Source organism: Antedon mediterranea, chromosome 9 (assembly GCF_964355755.1).
Source record: "Antedon mediterranea chromosome 9, ecAntMedi1.1, whole genome shotgun sequence".
NCBI classification, from domain to species: Eukaryota; Metazoa; Echinodermata; class Crinoidea; order Comatulida; family Antedonidae; genus Antedon; species Antedon mediterranea.
This window is the reverse complement of record NC_092678.1, coordinates 14,142,219-14,165,534: the sequence shown is the minus strand read 5'-3', so window position 1 is coordinate 14,165,534 and position 23,316 is coordinate 14,142,219. Positions and strand designations below refer to the sequence as shown.

Genomic DNA, 23,316 nt, shown 5'->3' with positions numbered 1-23,316 from the left:
TTAGTGCACGGGACGTAGAAAGAGTTTCTTACAAAGACCGTGCTGGGTTGCGGCCACCTGATTGCTTTTAATTGTTCCGTTGGCAAGAGTCAACATGGACATTAAATCGTGTTTTGTTGAATACGAATGAAACACTTTACAGAGTGACTGAATAAACTTATACTGACGGTCCAGGGTCGAATACGTAATGGATACGTCACGGCCTCTCGGCAACGATTGAGGCTGCACGACAATTGTTTCGTCTACTTGACAAGCTTGTATGAAAAAGAGTTTAGGTTTTCCGTTCAACGTTTCACATTTTTCGAAACAGTCGACGATTTCAGTGACATTGACAGTACCGTGAGTGAGAATGCACACGGCAATGCAATCTAGTCTAGAGTGATCGTATTCACTTAGACGTGTGAGCAACGTCTTCGTTTCTATGGACGTCAGATTGTGATTAACAGACAGTTGGAAGCCGAGATAATTGAAGACATTTTCAAGCGCTGCACAATCATCATCATCATCATCATCATAATTGTTGATGATTACTGTGAAACCGCGCGGGTTTGAAGTCATCTTGTACTCGTTCAATCCGCCATCATGGATAGAATCGATAAATGCATTGTACGCAAAACTACCTCGTGTTTCGATGTCGATCAACAATCGTTCACGAGCGTTCGTTTTAGATAAAATTGCATCCATCTTCTTGGTCGAATACACGCCTTTCTGTACCAATTTCTCCATTACTTCTCTAATGTTGTTTATGTTACGAATAAAATAGAGACGATTTTGACGCAATTTTTTCTTGTCTGATCTGTTCATTTTATTTAGTAATTTAACCACAAGTCGTCAGAGTGCAATCTGAACGTCAATCATTATTAGTATGCCTTTTTATGTGAATTATGGAATTATGTTTGCGCTCAGTTTGAAATCGCCACACGTTCCAACAAAGGCGCATTTGATAGCTTCCGATTTCAGCGGTACGTCGAGAACGATCACTAGCACTGCATCATTTCATCAAAGCCAACAGGATACGTATGAATTCAAACTTTGGTTTCGAACGTGCTCGCCTAAAGAGATTCGACGAATTGCCATCGCGTTAGAGCTTCGAGACGGTAGGCATAACTTTGGCGCACGTGTGTACAATTTCTGTGAAAACCAACGGTTGTACGATGACGGAGTTTCCATTGTTTTGACAGTGATAGAAGCTGATTTGTGTATTGACGAGAACAAAATCAAACGAGACAGACTTAGACGTTGTCTGCGTACCGGTGATGAAGTCGTGAACCCACCATCGTTTATTGGCCGACGTAGACTGTTGGACAATGTTACACTCGGTGTAGAAGACATGGACGCAAGTTACTCGTGTAATTGCAATGTATTGTGAGAATAAAAAACCACAAAGAAAAAAACAAACAAGTTGTTTATTTATTATTGAATTTTATTTTTTTTTTAGCAGTTTAGCAGTTGTTTGCCCAACATTTCTGTAAGTTTCTCGAGACTGTTTATACGTTTTTCAAATTCATCGTCTGTGGTGGTGGCTCCTGCTGCGGCGGCGGCGGCGGTGGCTTTAAGTTTTTTCTCTGGCGGTTCATTCGTTTTGTGTTTACGTTTTCTATTACCATGATCGTTCATTGTATTATTTTTGATTCGTTGTTCGACTGTTTTGAAGTAATCGTTGCAGACGTTAATCGTATTCTCGTTGTTTTTTGTCAACAATCGCTTGTGAATGTCTAGTATTTCGCTCAATGATGTAGCGTTTGTAACGTTCACTTGATCTTCCATTTTTGGAAAACGGCGCTTGAGCAAATCACCCAATTCGGTCTTGTTTGCCATGTTCAAGGTGGCATCATCGATGAGATCATTGGCGGCCTTAAACGAGGCGGCAACGTCAATACCAGGATCCGTGTCCCATCGATCCGTCACCGCTTTAAAGTCTTTCATTTGCTTATTGTATTCAGGTCCGAGTCTTCCCTCCATCGTTTCTCTCAAACGGAGTATAAAGTCACCGAATTGTTCACGCAAGAGATCCACCTCTTCCTTGATTTTTTGTTTGTCTTTTACGTTGCTCTCTTCCTTGTCTTTCAACAGCGAGAGTAGAGCATCGAGTTTTTCCGGTGGTAACGTGTTCGCCATATCTTTCACTACTTCCAATTCCGCCAGCAAATTTTCTTCCTTCTTCACAGACATTGCACCTTCTTTTTCCTCTTTTACTTTGCGACGACGTTTATATCCAAATCTTTTTTCTGCTGTACGTCTGGCGCTGCGCTCGTCACTACAGAACACGGCCACTGTACCTTTTCGTTGACCAATCTCCACGAGAGAAACTTCAACGCATTTAGTGTGATCGGCGCGTCTGTAGCTGAGTGACAGACAGTTTAGATGCTGTGAGAATGGACTGCGTAAAAACGGTTCATTCGTGATCTCTATAAGAACGGCCACTGCACCTGTTCCTTCTTCGTGTGCGTCTGGATGTGTATTGTCTCGCCACCAATCTAGAACCGTACCGATGCCTCCCGATGAATGTATTCCAACACCGTTCTTACGTGCTTTCACGTGTTTCCATCGAACCGGCAATCCGATGAGTTTCCATCGATCTATCACGTCAGGCGTTACATCATATTCTTTGTCAACGACCACCGCTGTCACTTCTGTCACCACGTATCCGACAACGAAACGTTTCATACCACAATCGGTTCTTCTTTTTAGTATTTCTCTTCTTCTTATTCTTCTTCTTCTCCTTGCTCTTAATGTAGCGCATCGCTAAGGTGTATCTTTCTGTTTTCAAATGTGCCAAATCTGTTTTATCATCTTCCTCTATTATAACGTTTTGAACGGTTAACGTTTTCTCTTTCAGATCGACGACAGCTTCCATGTCGAAAGACATGCACAACAGTTGAACGGTGAACCAGTCTATGTGTTTGACGTCCATAAACACCGCCACGTCATCATCGATCACGACCGATGAACAAAACGGAGCTGTGCGTTTTGCCACCAATGCTATGCTCGGATGTGTTTTGTTTCCAAACGATTGATGATCGTAGGGTATACCCAGCTTTGCTATTGCACAGTCGCATTGACTTTCACAAGAGAATCGTACCACACCTACAAGACGAGAACAGTCGATGCAACAATGCGTGCCATCTGGACACGATGCAAGTAGAATTCTCAAATCAAGACTCGATATATTACTTTGCATAACGTTCACTCTCATCGTTTTTGTTTTTGTTTTTGAAAATTTTCTGAATCTCGTAAATATGAATTCTCTAGTGTACAATAAAAGTACAACAATTTTAGTGTTGTCAAGACTCGACTTTGCATAACGTTTACCAAGATATTATTATCTCGAAGAAAGAAAAAAAATAAAAATAAAAATCACAAACAAACGTTTGACTTTCATAATAATATATGGGTCGCCTTGTGTCGCAAAAGCTATATTGCTATAATTAGCTTTGAAAGTTGGAATAGTCAATCTAATCACGATCTAGAGTAGAAGTGAGTTATGTTAACAGATTGTGTGCTCAAAATAATCCATTAATCAACATAATTATGCATTTTTAATTGTTGATTTTATATATGAAGATGATAATAAAATTGAAAGAAATTAAAGTGTAATCTTTATTCGTATTCATTGTTCAAGTGTGTAACATTTAATGTAGATCCATTAATAATAACTAATGGTATCCAAGGAGAATGTGTTGTGGATAGAATAGAACCACTGAACTTCAAAGGCTGTTTTCTAATTGTTGATAATCTATCGGAAGTAATCTATAAGATAAGATAATTTTTAAGATAATCATATCTTAATTGCCTTGAAAGAAATTATAAAGCCAGTTATTTCATATTTCTTTTATTTCTAAAACTTAATTCGTGAATAAGATTAATGACACAAATATTTAAGATATGATTTTTGGAGTAAATGACGACGGTAGTTGAGCTTCATGATTATCCGATATCTTATTCTCTGTGGCGAGTTTAGCAATAAACAAATCAACATCTTCGGTGACATCTTCAGACGTGTCCGAGTACCAGTTTACTAGACCGAGCTCGTACGGTTTGTTGTTGGCGTTAGTTCTCGAGCAATTTATACTCATATCCTTTTGTTTGTACAATTTCTTCACAGAGTCCTTTAATCGATCTAAATCCTGTTGGCACGTTACGGCAACATGATGTCCAGTTTTTGCATTGAACACGTCGTCATCATAATCGTCAACGTCTCCCTCGAAATTTGCTTGAACAAGTTTCATTCTAATCACGTTCAACGCGTCCGCATCGTGAATGGTGACACGACACGTGGGACATTCAACTCGGTTGGCTCTCGTGTCTTTGGCACGATTTCGTATCATCTCTCGAATGCAGGACATGTGAAATATGTGCGCACCGTTCCAATCGACTGTGCTGCATGCTGTAAAGTCTCCTCCGCTTGCAATTGTAGCACAAGGCAAAGCTTCGAGAGAATGACATCCATATTCGTACATGCATATGGCACAGGTTTCACGCTGTAATTCCACAACTTCTTTCGCGTACGACGAGGAGTTATCGTCAGATTCGTTGTATTCCATGGTAATTGATAGCCGACCGGACGGTGGTATATCTACAATTGCTTGTCTGTCGGATGGTGTTTCGTAGGCATCCGACTCGTTCACCTCGACAACTCTTCGGAACGGATCGAAACGAGAGTACTTTCGTTTCGCATACAGTCTGTTGAGTTGACCAGATTGATTAGAGTTGAAGAATTTGAAGACATCGGCAAATATGGCCACAACAGCTTTTCGACGTTCATCTTCTTTGTCGAGTCGTGCAACGTTTTGCAATTGACCAAAGCAGTATTTGAAGGTGGCTCGTTGACCGGCGTCACTGAGTCGAAACTTTGTTCTTGTAAAATTCACTATATTGTTCATGGCGGTGGCGGCGGTGGCTTGATCAAATTGTGAGTGTCCATGACACCGTCAACGATGTTTTTAATCTCTTTGAACGCGTCCAGTCTATGCACACGGATTTCGGTTGGTTTCAGGAGCACTAAACTATGAGACTCGTTATCGTCGTCATCGTCGTCGTCGTTGCCACGACCTCTACGCAATTCGCAATAACGATGGTCTTCTTTTTCATCATCATCATCCTTGTCTTCTTCTTCTTCTTCTTCATCGCTGTTGTTGTGAACGGCATCGGTGGTGGCTTTCAGTCGTTCTGTAACGTTTCGAATTGCAATCTCACCTTCGGGGTCCAATTGACGACTTGATAATCTAACTGCGTTCAGCATTTGACGTCTGGCGCTGCTCTGTAATGCCTCGCCGTCGTATGCCAACGTTTTGTTGGTTAAGCTGCTCATGTCCACTCCGTCGTTATTTTCAACCGTATGATTGAAATCGGTCTCGTTCATTCGCATTAGTTTCACCATCGGATTCTCGTCCACTGTTTTTTTCATGTTCAATATAAAGTTTGTGTCCGTTCTGTTCTCGTCGATTCTTCTTCGACTGATGGTTGTAGACGTGGCCATGATTGAGTTGTACCGATCTTCGTCAACGATAAATTGTTTGGCCTCTTGCATCGTTTCTAAACGCCATTGTTTCTGAGCACGGCACGCCTCGTCCAATACTTTCATTTTATTCCACATTTTCAATTCGTTTTCGATGATGTTCAATCGAAACAGATTTTCAATGTGTATCTCACAGAATTCTTTTGATCGTTTCACAAAATCCGGATGAATTTCACCGGCTGATAAATCTTCCAGAAAGGGATACTGTGCAAGTACTGCATGTTCGTTCACCAGCTCGTACCGTCTACTCGTGTCGGACGTGTCAATGTCGGTGGCTAATTTGATGTCGGCCGTCGTGTAAAGGTGTTCACGTTCCATGTGCTTGGTACGATTGTAGTCGTTTTTGAATCTATGATTGCACTTTCTGAGCCGACAACGCAGACGTAACATGACGAGCAGTTGTGAATCTTCGTCTACGCCGGCTGCAATCACCGTTCGACGCTCGGGCGGTTGATCATCTGCGCAAATTTCTTTCTCGAAAATTTCGGCACCGATTCTTACCAGCCGTGCTGATCTCTGATACCAGTCGTATTCTCTCAGATATCTCATGATACCACCACCACCACCACCACCGATTCCTAAACGTTTTAGCACCGTTCGAGTCAATGTACTGAATTTCATGTTACCGTGCCCTTGATCTTCGAGCACCGAGTCTATTGTGGACATGAGGTTTTCGGAAATGAGAACAATGGCCTTTGGTTCGCTCTTGAAAATATGACATTTCATTGTGCAGCACAACCGCGACAACATCAACACCGTCATCTGATTCATTCGAGCACTGGCCAGAGGAAACGCCTTGCCGTTCTTGACCATGTACTCGTTGAGCATACGCCAGTATTGTTTGGCCATTCGAGTGGACGCGATGGCCACCGATTCAACACGGCCGAAAGCGGCTGCTGAACTGAATTTGTCTAAAGAACTTGGATCGTGTCCGACGTCCGATAGTTTTCCTCTCAGATTGGCCGCTTTCATCTTTGCTGTCGATCGTAGCGTGTACACGGTGTATCGCTGCTGATGTTCAGATACCAGTTTGAATAGCGTGTCTGCGATTCCAGCACCAATTGGGCGATTTTTCGCCACACTCACCATTTGACTAATTGTGATACAGTCTTTTTCCAGCACGTGATCGAGTGAACGTATAAATTCGCGCATCGGCATCATTGTCTCCTCTTTAACTTTATCTTCTAGAATTGGCAATTCGGCTCTCTGATCGTTGCCAACTCGGTACACTTTCAAATGTTTGTCGCTGATGGATGGATAACACGGTCCGTATCCACCGATAGACGGTCGCGCGACATCACCGTATCGTAATCGTGACGATTTCACGGCCAACGGATAGCCCGTCGCCTGTGTGAGATATCTTTTGTGTCCACCTGACATTTTTTTTTTGTAATGTTTTTGTTTGTTTTTTTTTTTTAAAGACAAATACACTTAAATACTATCGTCGAGTCATGTTTCTGTGCGTTCTTCCTCCTCCTCCTCCTCCTCCTCCTCCTCCTCCTCTTCCGGTAGAACGTCTCTCGTCCGACACGTTAAGAAGACTCGAGTATTCGTAATCGTTTTCATCATCCATCGCTGTAGAATTTTTTGAATGCACGGTACTGGTGGAGCGCCAATGATGATAAACGCCGTATATCATATGGCATACAGACGCTACGACGGTGAGTATGAGTAGAACGCGGTCGGTGGTTGGCGTGAATGAAGAGCTGCAGAAAGGTTCGTTCATGTATTGCGTTGTCAAGTAACAGTACGGTATACTGTACGCCAAAAGGCCAAGCAATACGGCAGCGATAACTGGTACGGTGTGCAGCACCATGCGTTCCCATACGGCCGGTTGTTTGTATCTGATCAAATGTTTCTCCAACGTGAAACGAGTCATGAGATAAAGAAAGTTTACGATGATCGTAAACACATCTGCTCCAACGGCGTACAAAAGTGGACGACTGACAAACACAAAATCAATCTGACCTGGATGTCGTTCAACTCGTTCACTTTCGTTCACAAGAAATATGGCAGAAATCAACACGCCCAACATGTAAAACAGTTTCTGAAGATGCAAGACAAAATGATCGTGCCATGCTCGTATACCTTTCAGAGAGTATACCTCATGCATGGCATCGGTCAAAACGCTTGGAATCTCGGCCAATGTATTTCCAAACGAACGAAGGCTAATTTCGTCTCCGTACCCCATCGTTTGATCTATTTCTTCTCTATAATTAACATGGAATAAAAAAACAAAAACAAAACACTAATGGTTTCCAACAAACACACGCACGCACACACAAATTCTATTTATTTTATTTTATTTTTTTTTATTATAAATGTACAACGCATGAAAAATAAAAGCATAAAGCATGTTAAGTAATCGGCGTGTAAGGATAAGCAGAGGCGCTGGTCGCTCGTATACTGTTGACGGTAAGAAACTGATTTCGGTAACAAAACAGATTTGCAACAGACTGTACGTTGACAAACGATGGAAAATAAAGCGAGCGCGTCACATTGGGTCAGCTTCGCTTTCCAGTGAGAATGCCATGGAAGTCGGTCGTCAGATGGACGCTCAAGTTTGTTGCATGGCCAACGAGGAAGTGAATAAAGAGTTGCAAAAGTTAGACTTGGAGTTTATGAAGGCGCAGTGTGCTGTCACCAACGCCACCGTAGATAACGATGGTGATGCGTCTGTGGCAATCATAGATCTTGTGATGCAGAATCGTACGAGTGGAGATGCGGTGGTGGTTGAGTTTAAAAACACGTCCATGACCGTTTCCCAGCTGATAAAAGAACGTGATCTTGCTCCTCGAAAACGTAGTGTCGGCTTCAAACCATGTCTTTTGGATAGAGCAAAGATTCAGGCACAATTGGGCGCTTTGTTTATGGCCAACACGTACGCTTTATCCACACGTCCATCGGCAGTCGTCTTGATTCGATGCAAAGGCGGTCAGATGCACAGTGAATGCTACGAGGATTTTGACGAGAAAGAATTTCAATGGATCGCAGGATACAAAAGGTATAATTTCCTAAGGTCTATATCGCTTTCTAAGACCCGTTTTGATGAGTTGATCGTCCGTTCCACGACCTGTGGGCAGACAGGTTGTGGGATCGACGAGCACCATGCCTTCATCAAATCTAGCCGTGGAAACGTCCAATAGATTACGAAACGAAGACGAACTGTGTTCGTGTTCTCCGTAAAATCCCTTGTTGACAGACTTGAAGGCGCACGGCTCAAATTGTGAACTGTCGTAATACTGTCGACCTTGCATTGCAACGTTACTGTCTTCCTGTAAACCGTGATGACTGATGGGTTTCATGAACACGTCCACGTCGGCCTTGTACTGTGTCGGTGGATTTCTGGTGGATAGAAACGTGGTGTGAACACCTGTCGTTCTGCTGGTGTCGTTCATCCACAACGGATGATGAAGACCGAGTGTTATGTGCGCCTCTGACGCTCCGACCGTGGCGTATGGATTGGTGGTGAACTTGTTTGTGATTTCGTCGAGTAGATCCAGAGACTGGTTGGAATTACCGTCGCCGACAGATGCTCGACCGTTCAACTGCATTATGTCAGTAGACTCTGGATTGAACGAGGACGGAATGGGAACGGCTACAAAATCTCCGTGTCCTTGTCTTGTGTGTGTCTGTTTAAAATTCATTATCGAACTTCCCATGCCGCGCATGTAGCCTATTCCCGCTAGATTGTTTTGAACGCGTGTATTGTCGATTGGACTAGTGTCCACGTACGTAATTTCGATGCGTGACGTCGTCTTGTAGGAACAGGCGTTCGTTTCGATCGTGCCGATTTTTCCGTTACCCAAAAACATGTATCGATAATTAGGTCCCGAACGGCACATGATGGCGCTGCACGTTTTCTGTATGGGCATTCGAAAGAGTAAAAAGGTTGTGTTCGGAAACACATTTGCCTCTGTCAACATCTTGGTGGTGGTGGGATTCTGCAACATTGACAGAAACAGCAACGTGCTTGCTTTTACGCCGTTTGTCAGCGGCATTGAAACCACCGTTTCAACTCGATGCGAATAGTTTCTGTTCACAAACAACTCGCGTGCCGTTCTCGGGCAATCGGTCGAAAAATACGGAAAATGTGTCGTGACATCTTTCGCTTCATTCACACAGTTTGGAGTGGTGGTGGTGAAAAAAGTGCTCGTTGTTCCATCATTGCCGATCAGTCTACAGTTGACGTTGGTGTGATCGGATAAAAAGTGACAAAACGTCACGTTCTCTTCGTGCACTTTCGGTTTCCAATTCGTTTTGGTGACGGCGTAGATTCGTGGCGACAATAATCTGAGTACCACACGATCAAAGAGAATCTCTTTTACGCGACTTAAATGAATCCTATCGTCATCGTCATCACCATCATCATCATCATCATCAGCAGCAGCAGCAGCAGCATTTCTTCGGCATGAAACTTGCGCGGCTTTGGAGAAAAACCAAGAATGCGTGTAGTTTGGACATTTCTTTGTCAACGACATAATCATCTCGTGCAGTCGGTCAGTGATGGAAAGCGCACTTTCGATGGCAATGCACGTCTCCAATATGCGTTTATCTTCTTTGGCTTGAGTTTGGAAAATGTCATGAATGCGCGTGAGATATCGATGTCTAACGAAATGCGTCAATCCATCGTTTTTTTCAACGTCGTGTTTTAGCGTTTCATCGATTGTTAGCGGATCTTCGTCCATTTTCCTCAACGATAAGCACGTTTGCGCGTCCCATTTCAACGCCAAACAGTTGCGCAGATACTGAAAGCCACATTCGTAGAGTTTATCAAATTTATCTTCGGACGAGAAAAACTTTGCCATCAACGTCATGCCGGCTGTCACGTCACCACCTTCAACCGGTGATTCGGGAAGCTCACTGTGTCCGTACGTGATGGCCGGCATAAACTTTTTCTCGATCGGATTGTAGAAAACCTTCCGACTGGGTCGAAGCAGACACGATCGATTACTCAGATTCTGTTCCTGCAGACAGTCTCGATCAAACATTGCCGCCGTCATCTGGTTTCGGACGCGACACAGTGCGGGCGTATCGGTGAACATGCGTTGGTATCGAGATGTTTGATAGGTTTCGGGTGAATAGTATCCACTTCGTTCCATTACCTCACACAGTCGAATGGTACCGTCTATGCCCTTGTCTAGATCGGTGACTCGAATCTCGTTCCACGGAACGTTCGTGATGCGTTCAAAGTCCGGGGGTCTTGATCGACCGCGGCTTAACGGGATCAGTCCCGAGAGGACGTAACTCTTGAAACTTGCCGTCGTTTCGGAGAGGTTACTTCGACAGCCGTCGTCGTCGATGGAAGCATTTGGCATTGACATGACATATCGTTCGGAACCGTTGACGAGCATCGTTTTGTTCGGAGCTGGTGCCTGACATTCGGCACCCGTCAACACTTTGATGTCCGATTCGTCGAGTTCTTTTTGATCTTTCGTGCAACGATAGAAGACTTGTCGTGTAGGGCGATGAGTGGCATTTTTCAAAGGCAATTCACTCATCAGCGCCGGATGTACGATGATGGTGTCGGGTGGTGTGCACATGGTAGACGTGTTTCCGAATCTCAACGACTTGTCCAGATCGATGAAGGTGGCCAGTGGACCGGTTCGTCGAAGATTGAAAGACATGAATTCGTCCTTGTCCTGTCGAAAACGCTTGTAAAACATGTCCGATTTGCTCATTCGATCGTTCTGAACGTTACACAATTCCGCAAACGTTATGGTTGGCGCCATCATCATGCTACTGAACATGTCATGTTTTTGTGTTACATCCATTGAAGCGCTCAGTTGTCGTTCTTTTAGCATAAACAGCTTGTGTAGGGCCTCGTCGGTGCTGCGCTGTATCGCTTCGGCCGAAATGACTATTGCACCTCCTCTCATGTTGCCGCTGTACTGTCTACAGCTGGTTCTGGTACGCAGCGCCGACACGTCCGATGCTGCGGTGCATCGATCCAACACCACGGCCTCTGCCACTTTTGTCGTTATACTGAACGTGGACAATCCCCTGTATATGACTCGCGGACATAGCCATAGCGAATGATCGTTTGGATCTTCGGTGCACATGGAATTCATCAAAATTCTCGTTTTCAATCGTAAATCCTTCATCAAACATACATCTCGGTCAGTCACGGCCGCTCCTCTGTCCGAGTATCCAACATAGTCAGGATGACCGCTGATGGCTTGCATCTCATCGATCGGGTATAGATTGTCATTGTTGACCACATCTCTGAGATCTACGCAAGCACGACCGAGAAACGGTGCGATCGTGTACTTTGTGTCCATCATCATCGTCGTCGTCGTCGTCGTAAACACACACACACACACACACAGATGACACAAAGATGTTAATGGTATTTAAACGTTTGTTTGCAATATTATTCGGCCAGATTGCCAAGGTTTCGTGTCTCCGCACGCGAATCCTAACACGGCCATGCCAAACTTGCTTGTTGCAATGTCTCCAACACGTAACATATGACCCATCATATCGGCAAGATCATCTTTCGATTGATCGTTGGTGAAAACTTCGGCAACGTCTTCGCCCAAGTAACCGTTTTCCGGCCAATGTGCATCATCAGGAATCAGCCTATTTTTTTGAAACTTGTTAACATGTTTACAGATTGCAATAACAGACATTCTGGCCATCTCAAACTGTGCGTTGTTTGCTGCCTCTGCTGTACCTTTGTTCAGTGCCATGTATCTGAGCATACTGTCAATTCGCGACGAATCCGATGACGGATTTAGACCGTACGTGACCCATTTTAATGTTCTATATCTGGCCATGTGCTCGTCGCATTCACTCTGCGTTGGATATCGAACGCAAACTATTTGTCCGTCGAGTATTGTGCGAGAGCCGGTGTTGATATACTTGCAGTCGGTAGATTGAGTGATAACGGAAAATAGTTTATTGGACGGCCAGTCTGTAAGCTCTGTACCGGCGACTCCCAGTACCATGTATTTCTTCATGTCACTCTCCTTAATCAGACGCTGTCTTTCCGCATCGTCTACGTCTTTGTGATGTGGCGTTTCTATGCCGTTCGGACCCGGAACGAATCCAGTTTGATTATATGTCAAACTGTATATTCCCAGTAATACCTGTCCGGATTGAATCAATGTATTGTCCGATGGAGGATATAGTTTTCCACGTACGTCGTTCGAGCCCCTTTCAAAGTTGGCACTCAGATACGCTTGATCGACATAGAATGCTCGATTAGGTCCTTCGAGCGACGGTTCTTTGATACTTTCCATCGTCTTCATCATCATCATCATCATCAACATCATTTGATTCAAATATAGACACTAATAACGATGTTTTCTTACTTTGTTAGGCACGTCAAACTGTCGACACCACAACGACCAGCGAGTAATGGACGGCTTGGAGGAGGAGGTAATGTATCGACAGCTGATGAGGAACCTTCCCAGAATGGTGGGACTACAGGAACCGATAGTAGACGTAATAGGCAACGTGGAGCCTCTAAAAAAGTTATACGAAGAAGGAAAAAGATCCGTGTTAGAATCGTTGGAATTGATGGCACTTTTTATGTCTGCAAACCAAAACAGGCGAGCAAATGACGTACCCACGCTGATTGCATGTCGTCGTTGCAGTATACAACAATCGGATTATGAAGAGGACGAAATGTACTTTAAAGTGTGTTCTCCGAGAGAGGGTAGCGGTCTGCTTGTTTCACACGTAGAAAACACGCTGATGGCCGGATTGAATGAGAGTGAAGTTATTCAAAGACTGAAACAAGTCGGTCGAGAGAACGTTTACATGACCGTACCGCATCAGCCGAGAAACAACGCTCGTGTCGCCGATTTTCTGGACGCCTCACCGTCTGATCTGCCGGTTCCATTGATTACCTGGACCGAAGACAGCGTTTGGGTGCTTATGGCGTGCGTTTGTCTGTACACGCCGGACAAGACAATTGTACCGGGCACTGTACAGTTATTTGCCGATGACGGTAGTTTATATTATGCAATAATTGCACCGTTTGCGATCGGTAAACGGTACTCGCAAACGTTGCACACGAACCGAGGAAGTGTACGCTTTCTGTCTTTGGACAGTGGCAGACGTATGAAATGGGGCCATGGGCTATGTAAAATGTTTGGCATTCCACCTAGATGTTTTCCCGGCGGAGGCGAGTACAAACGAATGCATTCAGCGTCTGCATTTCGTGGTTCTGTTGAACATAAGATTAAACGGAGTATAATCGGTAGTTTTTCAACGTTTGTAAAAGACTGTTTAGAGAAAAACGAATAAATAGCACAAACAATTTCACTTTGACTGTCATTTCGATATCATGTCTACTTCGTTCATACATCCTAATCTGAAAATTGATTTCACAGTCTACGTGAGAGACATATTATCGGAATCCATCACTCCAGACATAATCAGCAGGTTTGTTTCCTACTTGTTGAACGGCGGTGATTTCGATTTGAAATTAAAGGACATTGGCGATTATGCTGACTTAATATTGCTCAACACGCGCATAAAACCAACGATTACCGATGACTTTTGAACGGTAGTAGAATCGAAGTTGCGTATGCTCCGTTGTGAACATGCAATACTCGATTTGAACCGTTTTGCCGATCGTTTCATGAAGCATTACGATTCGGAAAAAATCCAGGGTGTATATTGGTTACAGGTTCTCGCACCATGCCAACCGTTTCTATTCAATGACAATCTAAAGCAGCTACTGACGAAAACTTTCAACGACACAGATGAGACGATAGTATACGACCAACTTATTCAGAGCCTTTCGAAAATGGATGGAAAGTTGCTTAGACCCGATGCAAGTAATTGCGAAGTAATATGGTTTAAGATTTTGAACGGAGACGAGACAATGAAACGGCTGTATTTATTGTCAACCGTCCGTTTTACTTTTAATAAAAATGCCAAAGATGTGATATTATACCACGTGCTATTGGAACTCGGTAAATATCCAAAAGTTTTACACATTGATCAGGTTTGTGAACGTGAAATGGTATGCGGATCATCAAAACCCGAAATATTTACCTGTAAACACTCCAATTCGGTACGGATTAAGTATGGCACATGCAACGCAGATTGTCAACAGACAACAAAGAAAGGATACACACTGTGGCTGGATGAGGCGAGAGTTGAACGTCCACGTTCCGACTGGGAAGATGTAGAGTTGAAGAGGTTGATTGAACGAAGAAATTTGATCGAATCGAACATGTATGACAAAACTATATATGACGAGCGTCTTCGGAACATAGCGTCTGTTATGGCCGAACAAGTGTCTGAACATCACGTTCACGAATGGAAATCAAACTTTGAGCAACGTGTCAAGTCTACGCAGATGGAATTGGACAAGAGAATAGATTCAATTGAAAAATCCCTATTGTCAGACGATGCCATAAACGCGGAAAGAGAGTGTCAGTTTCACATACCAGTCCATTCGTTCACTTACAAACCGATTCGGCAGATACGTATTGAAGACATTTTTAGTGAACTTGTCGCGAAAGCAATTGACGAGGAAAAAGAAAACATACCAGATTGTTTTTTCTAGTACGCTTGACGTGGCCTACGAGAAGACAAAACAAAAACATATAATTATAACAATCGTTATCGTAGTATGAAGTGTTATCTGTTTGCGGTCGTATTGAACTCGGACAAGCATATGCTGTTGTCGGAATCGTTTTGTGGAACGCGCTACTTATGCAACTACAACGGTGAAAGTATAAAAGGAATCGTTCAATTTCGGCAGACAATGCAATATTTTTACGGACTGTTTGAGTCACCGTTTGTGATGGCAACACTGCACGTAAACGATGAAGATGTTGATCACGTACACGTTTTCAACATGTTTGTAGATTTTCTTAAGATTATCGGATACAATGGACCGCAAAATGATGTTGTCATGTTCAAAGATCGTTGTCTTTCCTATTGGAACCAACGACTTGTAGACCATATGAAATAAAATGAATATACAAACTAGTTTGTGTTGTTTTCTTTATTGTTATATCTCGTTTGATAAATAATACACTCTATCGGTCGGTATGCCGTAATATTTATTGCTATGATAGTAGTGAACGGATACTATGGGCTTCATCGGTTGTTTGAATGCAACATTAACCATTCTACCGACAAACGCTAAACTAGACTTGTCTTTGACGACTGCCGTTACGTTTAAATGATGATGATGATGATGATGATTAGAGGAGATGCGAATAACCCGATGATCGTGGTACACGTGTGATTCGATGTTGACGTTACATTCGTCAACAAGCAATCGCATTCTCTCGCCATTGATTTTCCATTCAACTTTGGCTGTACTTGGTACACCGATGAGATACAGGATGTTTGACGTACCTGTGACGTTCCATTGTTCGCTGTAGGTGAGTAGCTGTACACTCGATATGTTCTCGATGGAAAGGCGCGATGGCATATTGTACGAAATGATATCAATATGGTCAACAGTATGCCATAATACAGGCAATTTATATGCGCACAATTCAGTGGCGACAAAGGTCGGTGCATTGTCTTGTTTATGCAATTTTAATTCTTTTGAGATGGTAAGATTTTTAGCGGAGAAGATTACTTGAAGAAACAAATAATCGGTCGTGACATCGTAAAATTCTTGATAGTTTGTGTTTACGCGGACCGTAACCATTCTGCCTCGAGCGCAATGTCTAATCGTTAGTAAGTTATCGTTTACGAGTACTTTGTCATTTTCTTGTGTTGTAAAGTATTTTACAGTTAGATTGTACAGTTTTGCAATGACTGACTCGTAGTAAAAATTGAAAGTTACTGACTCTCCAAGTACCGGATGTAGACTAGACATTACAATCGAGCCTATCGTTGATGCGTCCCGATTGCATGGATGAGTCGCGTCATCATCATCATCATCATCATCATCATCATCATAATCGAGAATATGTGACGGATGATCGCATCTGTCTTTAATGTTCACTACACACATGCCGTCATCGTAACACGTTCCCGGTCGATTGAAATTCACGTTTCTTTTGTTGAAATAATAACAGTAACGCAAACTGTTTGAATCCACCTGCTTCGGACCTGTATTCTGCCACGGATTCGAGTCTTTACACACGTCGACCAAATGATCGATGAAAAGAGATGGGTTAGATGGTTCGTTTAAAACCTGCACGTGTGCCCTACCCCAATATGTTTTGTTAACAATACACTCGTAACCTCCCGTATCCCAGCGATTGGCATCGATAATTGTCAGTGTATGCTCGTGATAGTTGTTACAAGACGCCTCTATCGCTCTTGAATGTTCAATTTGCTTTCCGTTCCGTATCCACAGAACATTATTTGAGGACGTGGACGTGGTGCAACGTAAAAGTATCATTCCTTTCGGTTTTACAATTTGTATCGCGGGTGACAGTATCGCCGGCATTCTCTTAATGGTACCAAATTCTTCTGTCAATGTCGTTGCACACACGTTTCCGATAGTCAACGACGACGACGACGGTTTCACCTGTTCTTCTATTGTGTTTACCACTCGAACGTGTACAGATATCGATTCATAATCACTGGATCCTATGCACGAGTACAAGCCTTGATCGCGAACCGTGATCTGTTCCAGTAGAAGCGAATGTGTTTTGTTTGTTCTACACTGTTCACCTCTCATGGTACCGTGACGTTTCGGATCGGGTATCATCCACGTCACTAAAGTTTCTCTCGGAAACTGACATAGTAGATTCAACGTTTGTCCGATGGCCACGGTTTCGGCGTCCACCGTTATCGTTGCAATTCGAGCCGGTACCTCCCTTCTACACGGATCATCCGGAACGATGCAACACACAGAATATTTTGTTTCTAAAAGTGCACATAGGCTGTCGTATGGCCATGATCGAACCTTCCTCACTGATATCGTATCGTATCCACAGATGCGTACTTGATCAATAATTACATTTCTGTCTGTAGACGCTATTGCCAGTGAATAACTCGTCTCGAACATAGAAGAAGACGGTTCGGACGTAACCCTTTGGCTATTGCGTAACACTTGAATGCTTGAAAAGTTTCGAGAACCGGACGAAATGGTGATGGTGGCGACTTCTCGAGGTTGCATGATGTACGCGTCGACGACTTGTACGACAGCATCTTTTTGCGTTCGTGTCCACGTTCTACGCGATCGATTGTATTCATCGATGTAACACGAGTACGTTCCAGTGGCATCCTTTGTCATGGCCATTACCTTCAGCATACTTGATGTCATGTCCAACGTGATGTGGGCGATAACCATACCCACGTCACGCTTCGGTAGATTCCATCGTATGTGAGAAGCTCTTCTGCTGTCCGTTGTGCATCTCAATTCGAACGACGTGTATGGTCTTGCAACCACGTACTCTCTGTCCATTGTCAACGTACCGCGTGTAGTAGCACTACAAAGTAGAGTAATCAGGCAAAGTCGAAACATTGTCCCGTAGTTGCCTGCGCGCGCGCACACACACACACCCACACACACACCCACACACAAACAAAGTATTATATAAATACAAATATGTTTATGAATTTTGGTTCAAATCATGGCTTTCATCATCAACGTAAAGTCAGAAGATGATGAATGTCAATTGTTTACGCCAGAACAGAGTCTATTACAATGGACTGAGCTATGCGGGATGGTAAATGGTTGGAACAGATTTCGTCGAACTGCAATAATGAGTATCAAAGTACCAGTCTCGATGCATGTAACCGAACGGCTTTTCATGTTCATCGAGAGCGACGGTAAACTGGAATTGGCGTACAGCGACGCCGCCATGTACGTTGACGCGATGATACTTTCTTCGTACATGTTACTTTGCAATCGACTGTACACGGCCCTTTACGCTCAGGTGGAACGTGTAGTGCTTGGATACGTCAATGATTTTGACGTGTTGAACGTCAACACGTTCGCTAAACATCTTTCCGCGTGTACGGAAATGATTATCGACTACACCAACAGTTTGATGTCTTATTGTGAGCCGATGTTGTTTGCCTCCAATACTACTGATAATCGTATCGAAATGGAAATGAATTCGCATACAATCTCGGCTAGTGTAAACGGTAAACGGTTGTTTGGATGGAATATACAGAGGAGTGGAGACATGGAATGCAAGCTGCTTTGGTGGAAGATCATAACCGAAGACGCAACAGAGAATAATGTGTACGCGATAGTAGTGTACTGTCAAACAGTATTTGTCTGGGAAGGTACGGGAACGCATTTGCGTTTGATTACACTACTCGAGAATACGATTCACGCCGTGTACCAGCTACGTTCACCTTCTCCTCGACTGATTAAATCGTTTGTGATTTGCAAATATCCATGTACACATAGCAGATTTCAACCGAAAATTGTACCTCTTCCAGAGACAAACTCGATTTGGGTGGATGTATACTATTGTCATCCTCGATGTTACCGAAAAGGTTATAAATTGTGCTTGAGTGATGGTGAAATTGGACGTGTGAAAGTCAACGAAGTAATGCATGTCTATCAGAGAGAAAAGACTGAGATGTTGCTGTGTTCGTGTTATCTAACAAGAGACGGTGAACGTGGAATGATGGATATCGAAACGTTGGCACTGTCGATTGCTAACAGATTGAAAGACGTAGAAGTGATCGAAAGGTGGAAACGTGAGTACAGATATCGTATGGAAGAAATATTGTACGACATAAACAATCGAACATTATCGATTCAGTCTTCAGTGTGTTCGCGTGTCAAGGTGCCGAGAAAACGTAAAGTAGAAACGACGTCGTCGATACGTGACTGTTACAACGAACATTTGCATTTTAAAACATATTGCGTGTAAACACAAGAATGTCTGATCGGCAATACGCTTGGCTTCGTGAAAGACGAATGGAGTTGTTTGACGAAGCTTTACGGTACGGTGTAGAGATATTTCACTTGCTTCAATCATTTTCCAGAGTCATGGAAATACAGTCAAACCGTGAACAATTGCAGGCGTTTCGAAGATCGTTTAAATTTGACTTGATGAACTTGTTGGATATGCTGAAATATAGCATGATTATGAAGAAGAAGAAGAAGAAGAAGAAGAAGAAGAAGAAGAAGAAGAATAAGAGGAGGAATAAGAAAAAGGACAAAATTAGCGAATACAATAGACTAGTACATAAGATATGGAGATTAATTAAATTTACCGACACGAAATTATCTGAACATTTTGTAAAATCTAAACGATCACAATACGAAAAAAGACAGAAATCGTGCCGATTTTATAAAAGAATAAATCAAACATAGCCTATATTGTTGTTTTCTTTTTTTATTTATTTCTGACAATGACGAGGACGAAGAAGATTACGTCGACGACGTCCATGTACGTTTACAGTATTGTATACATTCCATAGAACATTGCGCAAACATTCGATAGCATCCGTCTGACCGTGTCCAAAGAATCCTTGTTTATTCGACGACTGATAACGTTGTCGTAATATAAAAAACGATCGGACGTAATTGTATACGTCCGATTGATTTCTGGAAGTCCATATCTCATTTCGGAAAGCATCGATGTCGGCGTGAAAATCTAACACTTCTCCTTGTTCTCGTTCTTTACACTCATGAGTCCAGTCGCCGTTATAGAGCAGAGTCTGAAACGAATAAGCGACGTGTCGATTCAACAAATTCTGTTGCTCCTCCATCGATGAGAATTTTCGTTGCTCGTTACATTGCTGAAATGTTTGTACGTCGTCGTATTCATGCATGGCATAGAAAACGTTCTTTAGTGCGTCCAACACGTCCGAATTGCCGTATCCAAAGTAGAGGGACAACGAAGACGTTTGGTAATCTTGATAGGACTCTCGGATACGAAGAAAACGACGTATAACATCGGCAGCCGTGTTACGTCCCCTTATTTCCCACATACTACTTCTCAATCGTTGTAACTCACGATGAAGGTTCAACTGTCTCGGATCGTAACCGCTAATCTCCCAAAAATTGACGAGATTCCAATGCAAGGCAGCCGATAGATATTCGAAAACTTCGGCACTGACATCTTCTTGTGAGATTTGTTTACGTTTTTCTATCAGATAGTTCATGTCCACGGTATTAGCGCCATTATGACGAGCGTAACATCTATGAATTTCAGATTTCATGATGTCCAATCGAACAGAGTTGCGTGGCCTCTCGTGTGACACAAAACGTCCTTTTTATAATATACAACGGAAATTTTTACAACGAGAGCTGTTACCAAATGTGCTGTTTTCACGATACGTGTCGTCCGTCAACGCTCCAATGGGGTTGTATGGCCGAAATGAAATTGTTTACGCGGTAGAAAAACCATCCGATCGTGATGATGTACGTCTGAATATGCGATGGCCGGAAAATGCCATGGTTTTGGACGAACGAAACGCCGTTAGATGTAACGTTCGTCTTAAAGAAGCCGTCATGGATGGATGTCATGCTGTAGTTCGTATGGTCTCCGGCAACCGAGTTGCGTGGCGCATACTCGATCCTAAACTGCACATAGCTTACGTTGGCGACTGCGATGAAAGAGGAGGAGGAGGAGGAGAAGCAGGAGAAGAAGAATATAATGGTGACGCATTTGAAGAAAAAGAAGAAGAAGAAAACCCATCATGGACTATACATCGTCGTCGTAGTCGTCGTTTTTATCGTGCTGGTGGTGATGGTGGTTGTGGTAGAATGTCGTATACAGACTATGACTTTTCGTTAGAAAAATCTCTTTGCGAACATTTCGGTGAACGTTACTACGACAAAACACTCGATAAAATGTACGTGTCTGCAATTGCAATACGTACAGGTGAACAGCCGGAAAAGTTGTTGAAATAGATGACAAAGAAGCTGACAAAGTGTCGAGTGTTTCCTACGAGCGGTTGTTGGTTATCGACCAGTAAGAGTTTCTACAGAACGACGGCCACGTGGAAGTATGCCGGACTTAAACCAAAAGAGCTGTTTTCGCACGACGGGAAAAACAACGAACGCCACGTTGTACGACACGATCCAATGAGATGTGAACTGTGCGTCGAAGAGCATTCGAGATGTTGCCGTCCGTCTCATCTATGTTATGGATCGACAAAGTCCAACGTGAAAGATATGCGTTTGCGCCAGGGTGTTGCCGACATAGTGCACGGTCTACGTGACGATGAAAACATAGACAAATTCCGAAATCTTGTCGATTCGTTTGCAATGCTCGTCATACGAGAAGAGAACACTTCACGATGATGACGCCAAAGACCGCCGTTGACCGTCTTCAATCTGATGATGATGATGATGATGTTGATGCTGCGTTTCACCGTTTCGACTAAGCAGAATCGCCACTCTATCGTCCACGACTCGAGAAGATTCTGATTCCGAGCACAGAGTTTCGGTGTCGAGAGGAAGTTTTACGTTCTGTGCCATCTCGTTGACTTTATCGTTGTAGATTGTGGCCAATGTCAACGTTTTCTTGTAATTCTCTTCGCTGACGTGAGGAGGTAGATTCAACAGTGTCGACTGTAAAGAATTGCTCAGACTGTGCGTGTCTATTTTGATTTTCATATCGTTCAGATTACCGTCCATCGAGTTTAGCATACTGAACATTTGCTCGTATTGTATTTTTTTTCGCATTAATGTACGTATCTCAACCTTTACGGTTTCCTTGTCAAATTCATCTTCAGCACTAATGTCTTCGTCGTACATACGATTGCGTAGACATATCATTTCGGATTGAATCTTTTGCATACAGTCTTTGGTGTCTTGCTTTTTGGCGTCAAGCAATCGAACGTATTCTTCGAGACGACTGTGGAACTCTGTTATCTTTTCACAAACTTTACTCGGATCTTGTACCTTATTCACCGCTGCTTCTTCGTTTTCATCATTATCATTTTCGTCTCCTAGCAATCGATATCGTCCACAGTTGCAAATCGTCGACATGATCCACGAGAACATTTTCAAAACGTTTCGTCTCTTTTCAGCGGTGGTGATGGTGGTGGTGGCGGTGATAGAAGGTCGAACGGTTGTCATGTCAAAACAAGGTGTGCTGAATCAAGAGATTTTCCACCTTAATAACACGTGGTACGTGATCGGCGCTAATCCAGTGATCGTAACCTTTCCCGAAAATAACTGTTTACATTACGCGGAGAGCGTATGTTATAGACACCAGCAGGCACCAAATCATAGTGTCTAGACACACGCCACATCATCGCAAATATCGACCGTTTGTTCGTCTCAGCAGCTTTTCCGATAGACTGATGTACGCGATCGAAAAACACGGATGGAAGATTGTTGGACGTTTAGCGCGTGTTAGAGGACTGAATAGTAGTAGTAGTAGTAGTAGTAGTAGTAGTAGTAGTAGTAGTAGTAGTAGTAGCAGCAGTAGTATCATCGATACATCTACATTACGATCAAAATACATATGGGTGTCAGAAGGACTTCCAAAATCAGTAGCAGAAAGAGACGAGGTTCTGTGCACAATCGTCATCCTTATCGTGATCGGCACATGTATAGCGTGGTCAGTACATCAAATTACAACAAACAATCGATGTTTCTCACCAACATTAGCAGCAGCAGTACACTCGATTAGAGACCATTGACTGGACGTAACGTTGTACATTGCATCGTATCCGTTGCTACACGAAACGTATGTTATGCACACTGGAGGAGGTTCGCGTACGCACCGTACGCCCAACAACGTACGCAGTTCTTTACAGCCAAGCGTACAATGAATCATAGTCGATGACGGTGGCTTACCTCGTATCCTCAACGAATCTCCTACCTTTCGGTAAACGCTCTCGGTCACCAACGTTAAACGTTCTCGGCTTGTGATTGTTTGCGTTGTATCTAAGACCACGACCGGAATGATCCCCAACACCACCGCCACCAC

At 43.3% G+C, this 23,316-nt stretch overlaps 1 protein-coding gene across 1 annotated transcript; it reads right to left on the bottom strand.

The window, feature by feature from the left end:
* On the bottom strand, positions 1-726 carry LOC140058200 (caspase-7-like). The gene has a single exon (XM_072103765.1). The coding sequence runs from the start codon at positions 724-726 to the stop codon at positions 1-3; it is 726 nt and encodes a 241-aa protein (XP_071959866.1).
* Positions 727-23,316: the final 22,590 nt, after the last annotated feature.

Excerpts from the sequence above, each read along its gene's own strand:
- LOC140058200 (XM_072103765.1), bottom strand. The coding sequence starts at position 726 with ATGGAGAAATTGGTACAGAAAGGCGTGTATTCGACCAAGAAGATGGAT.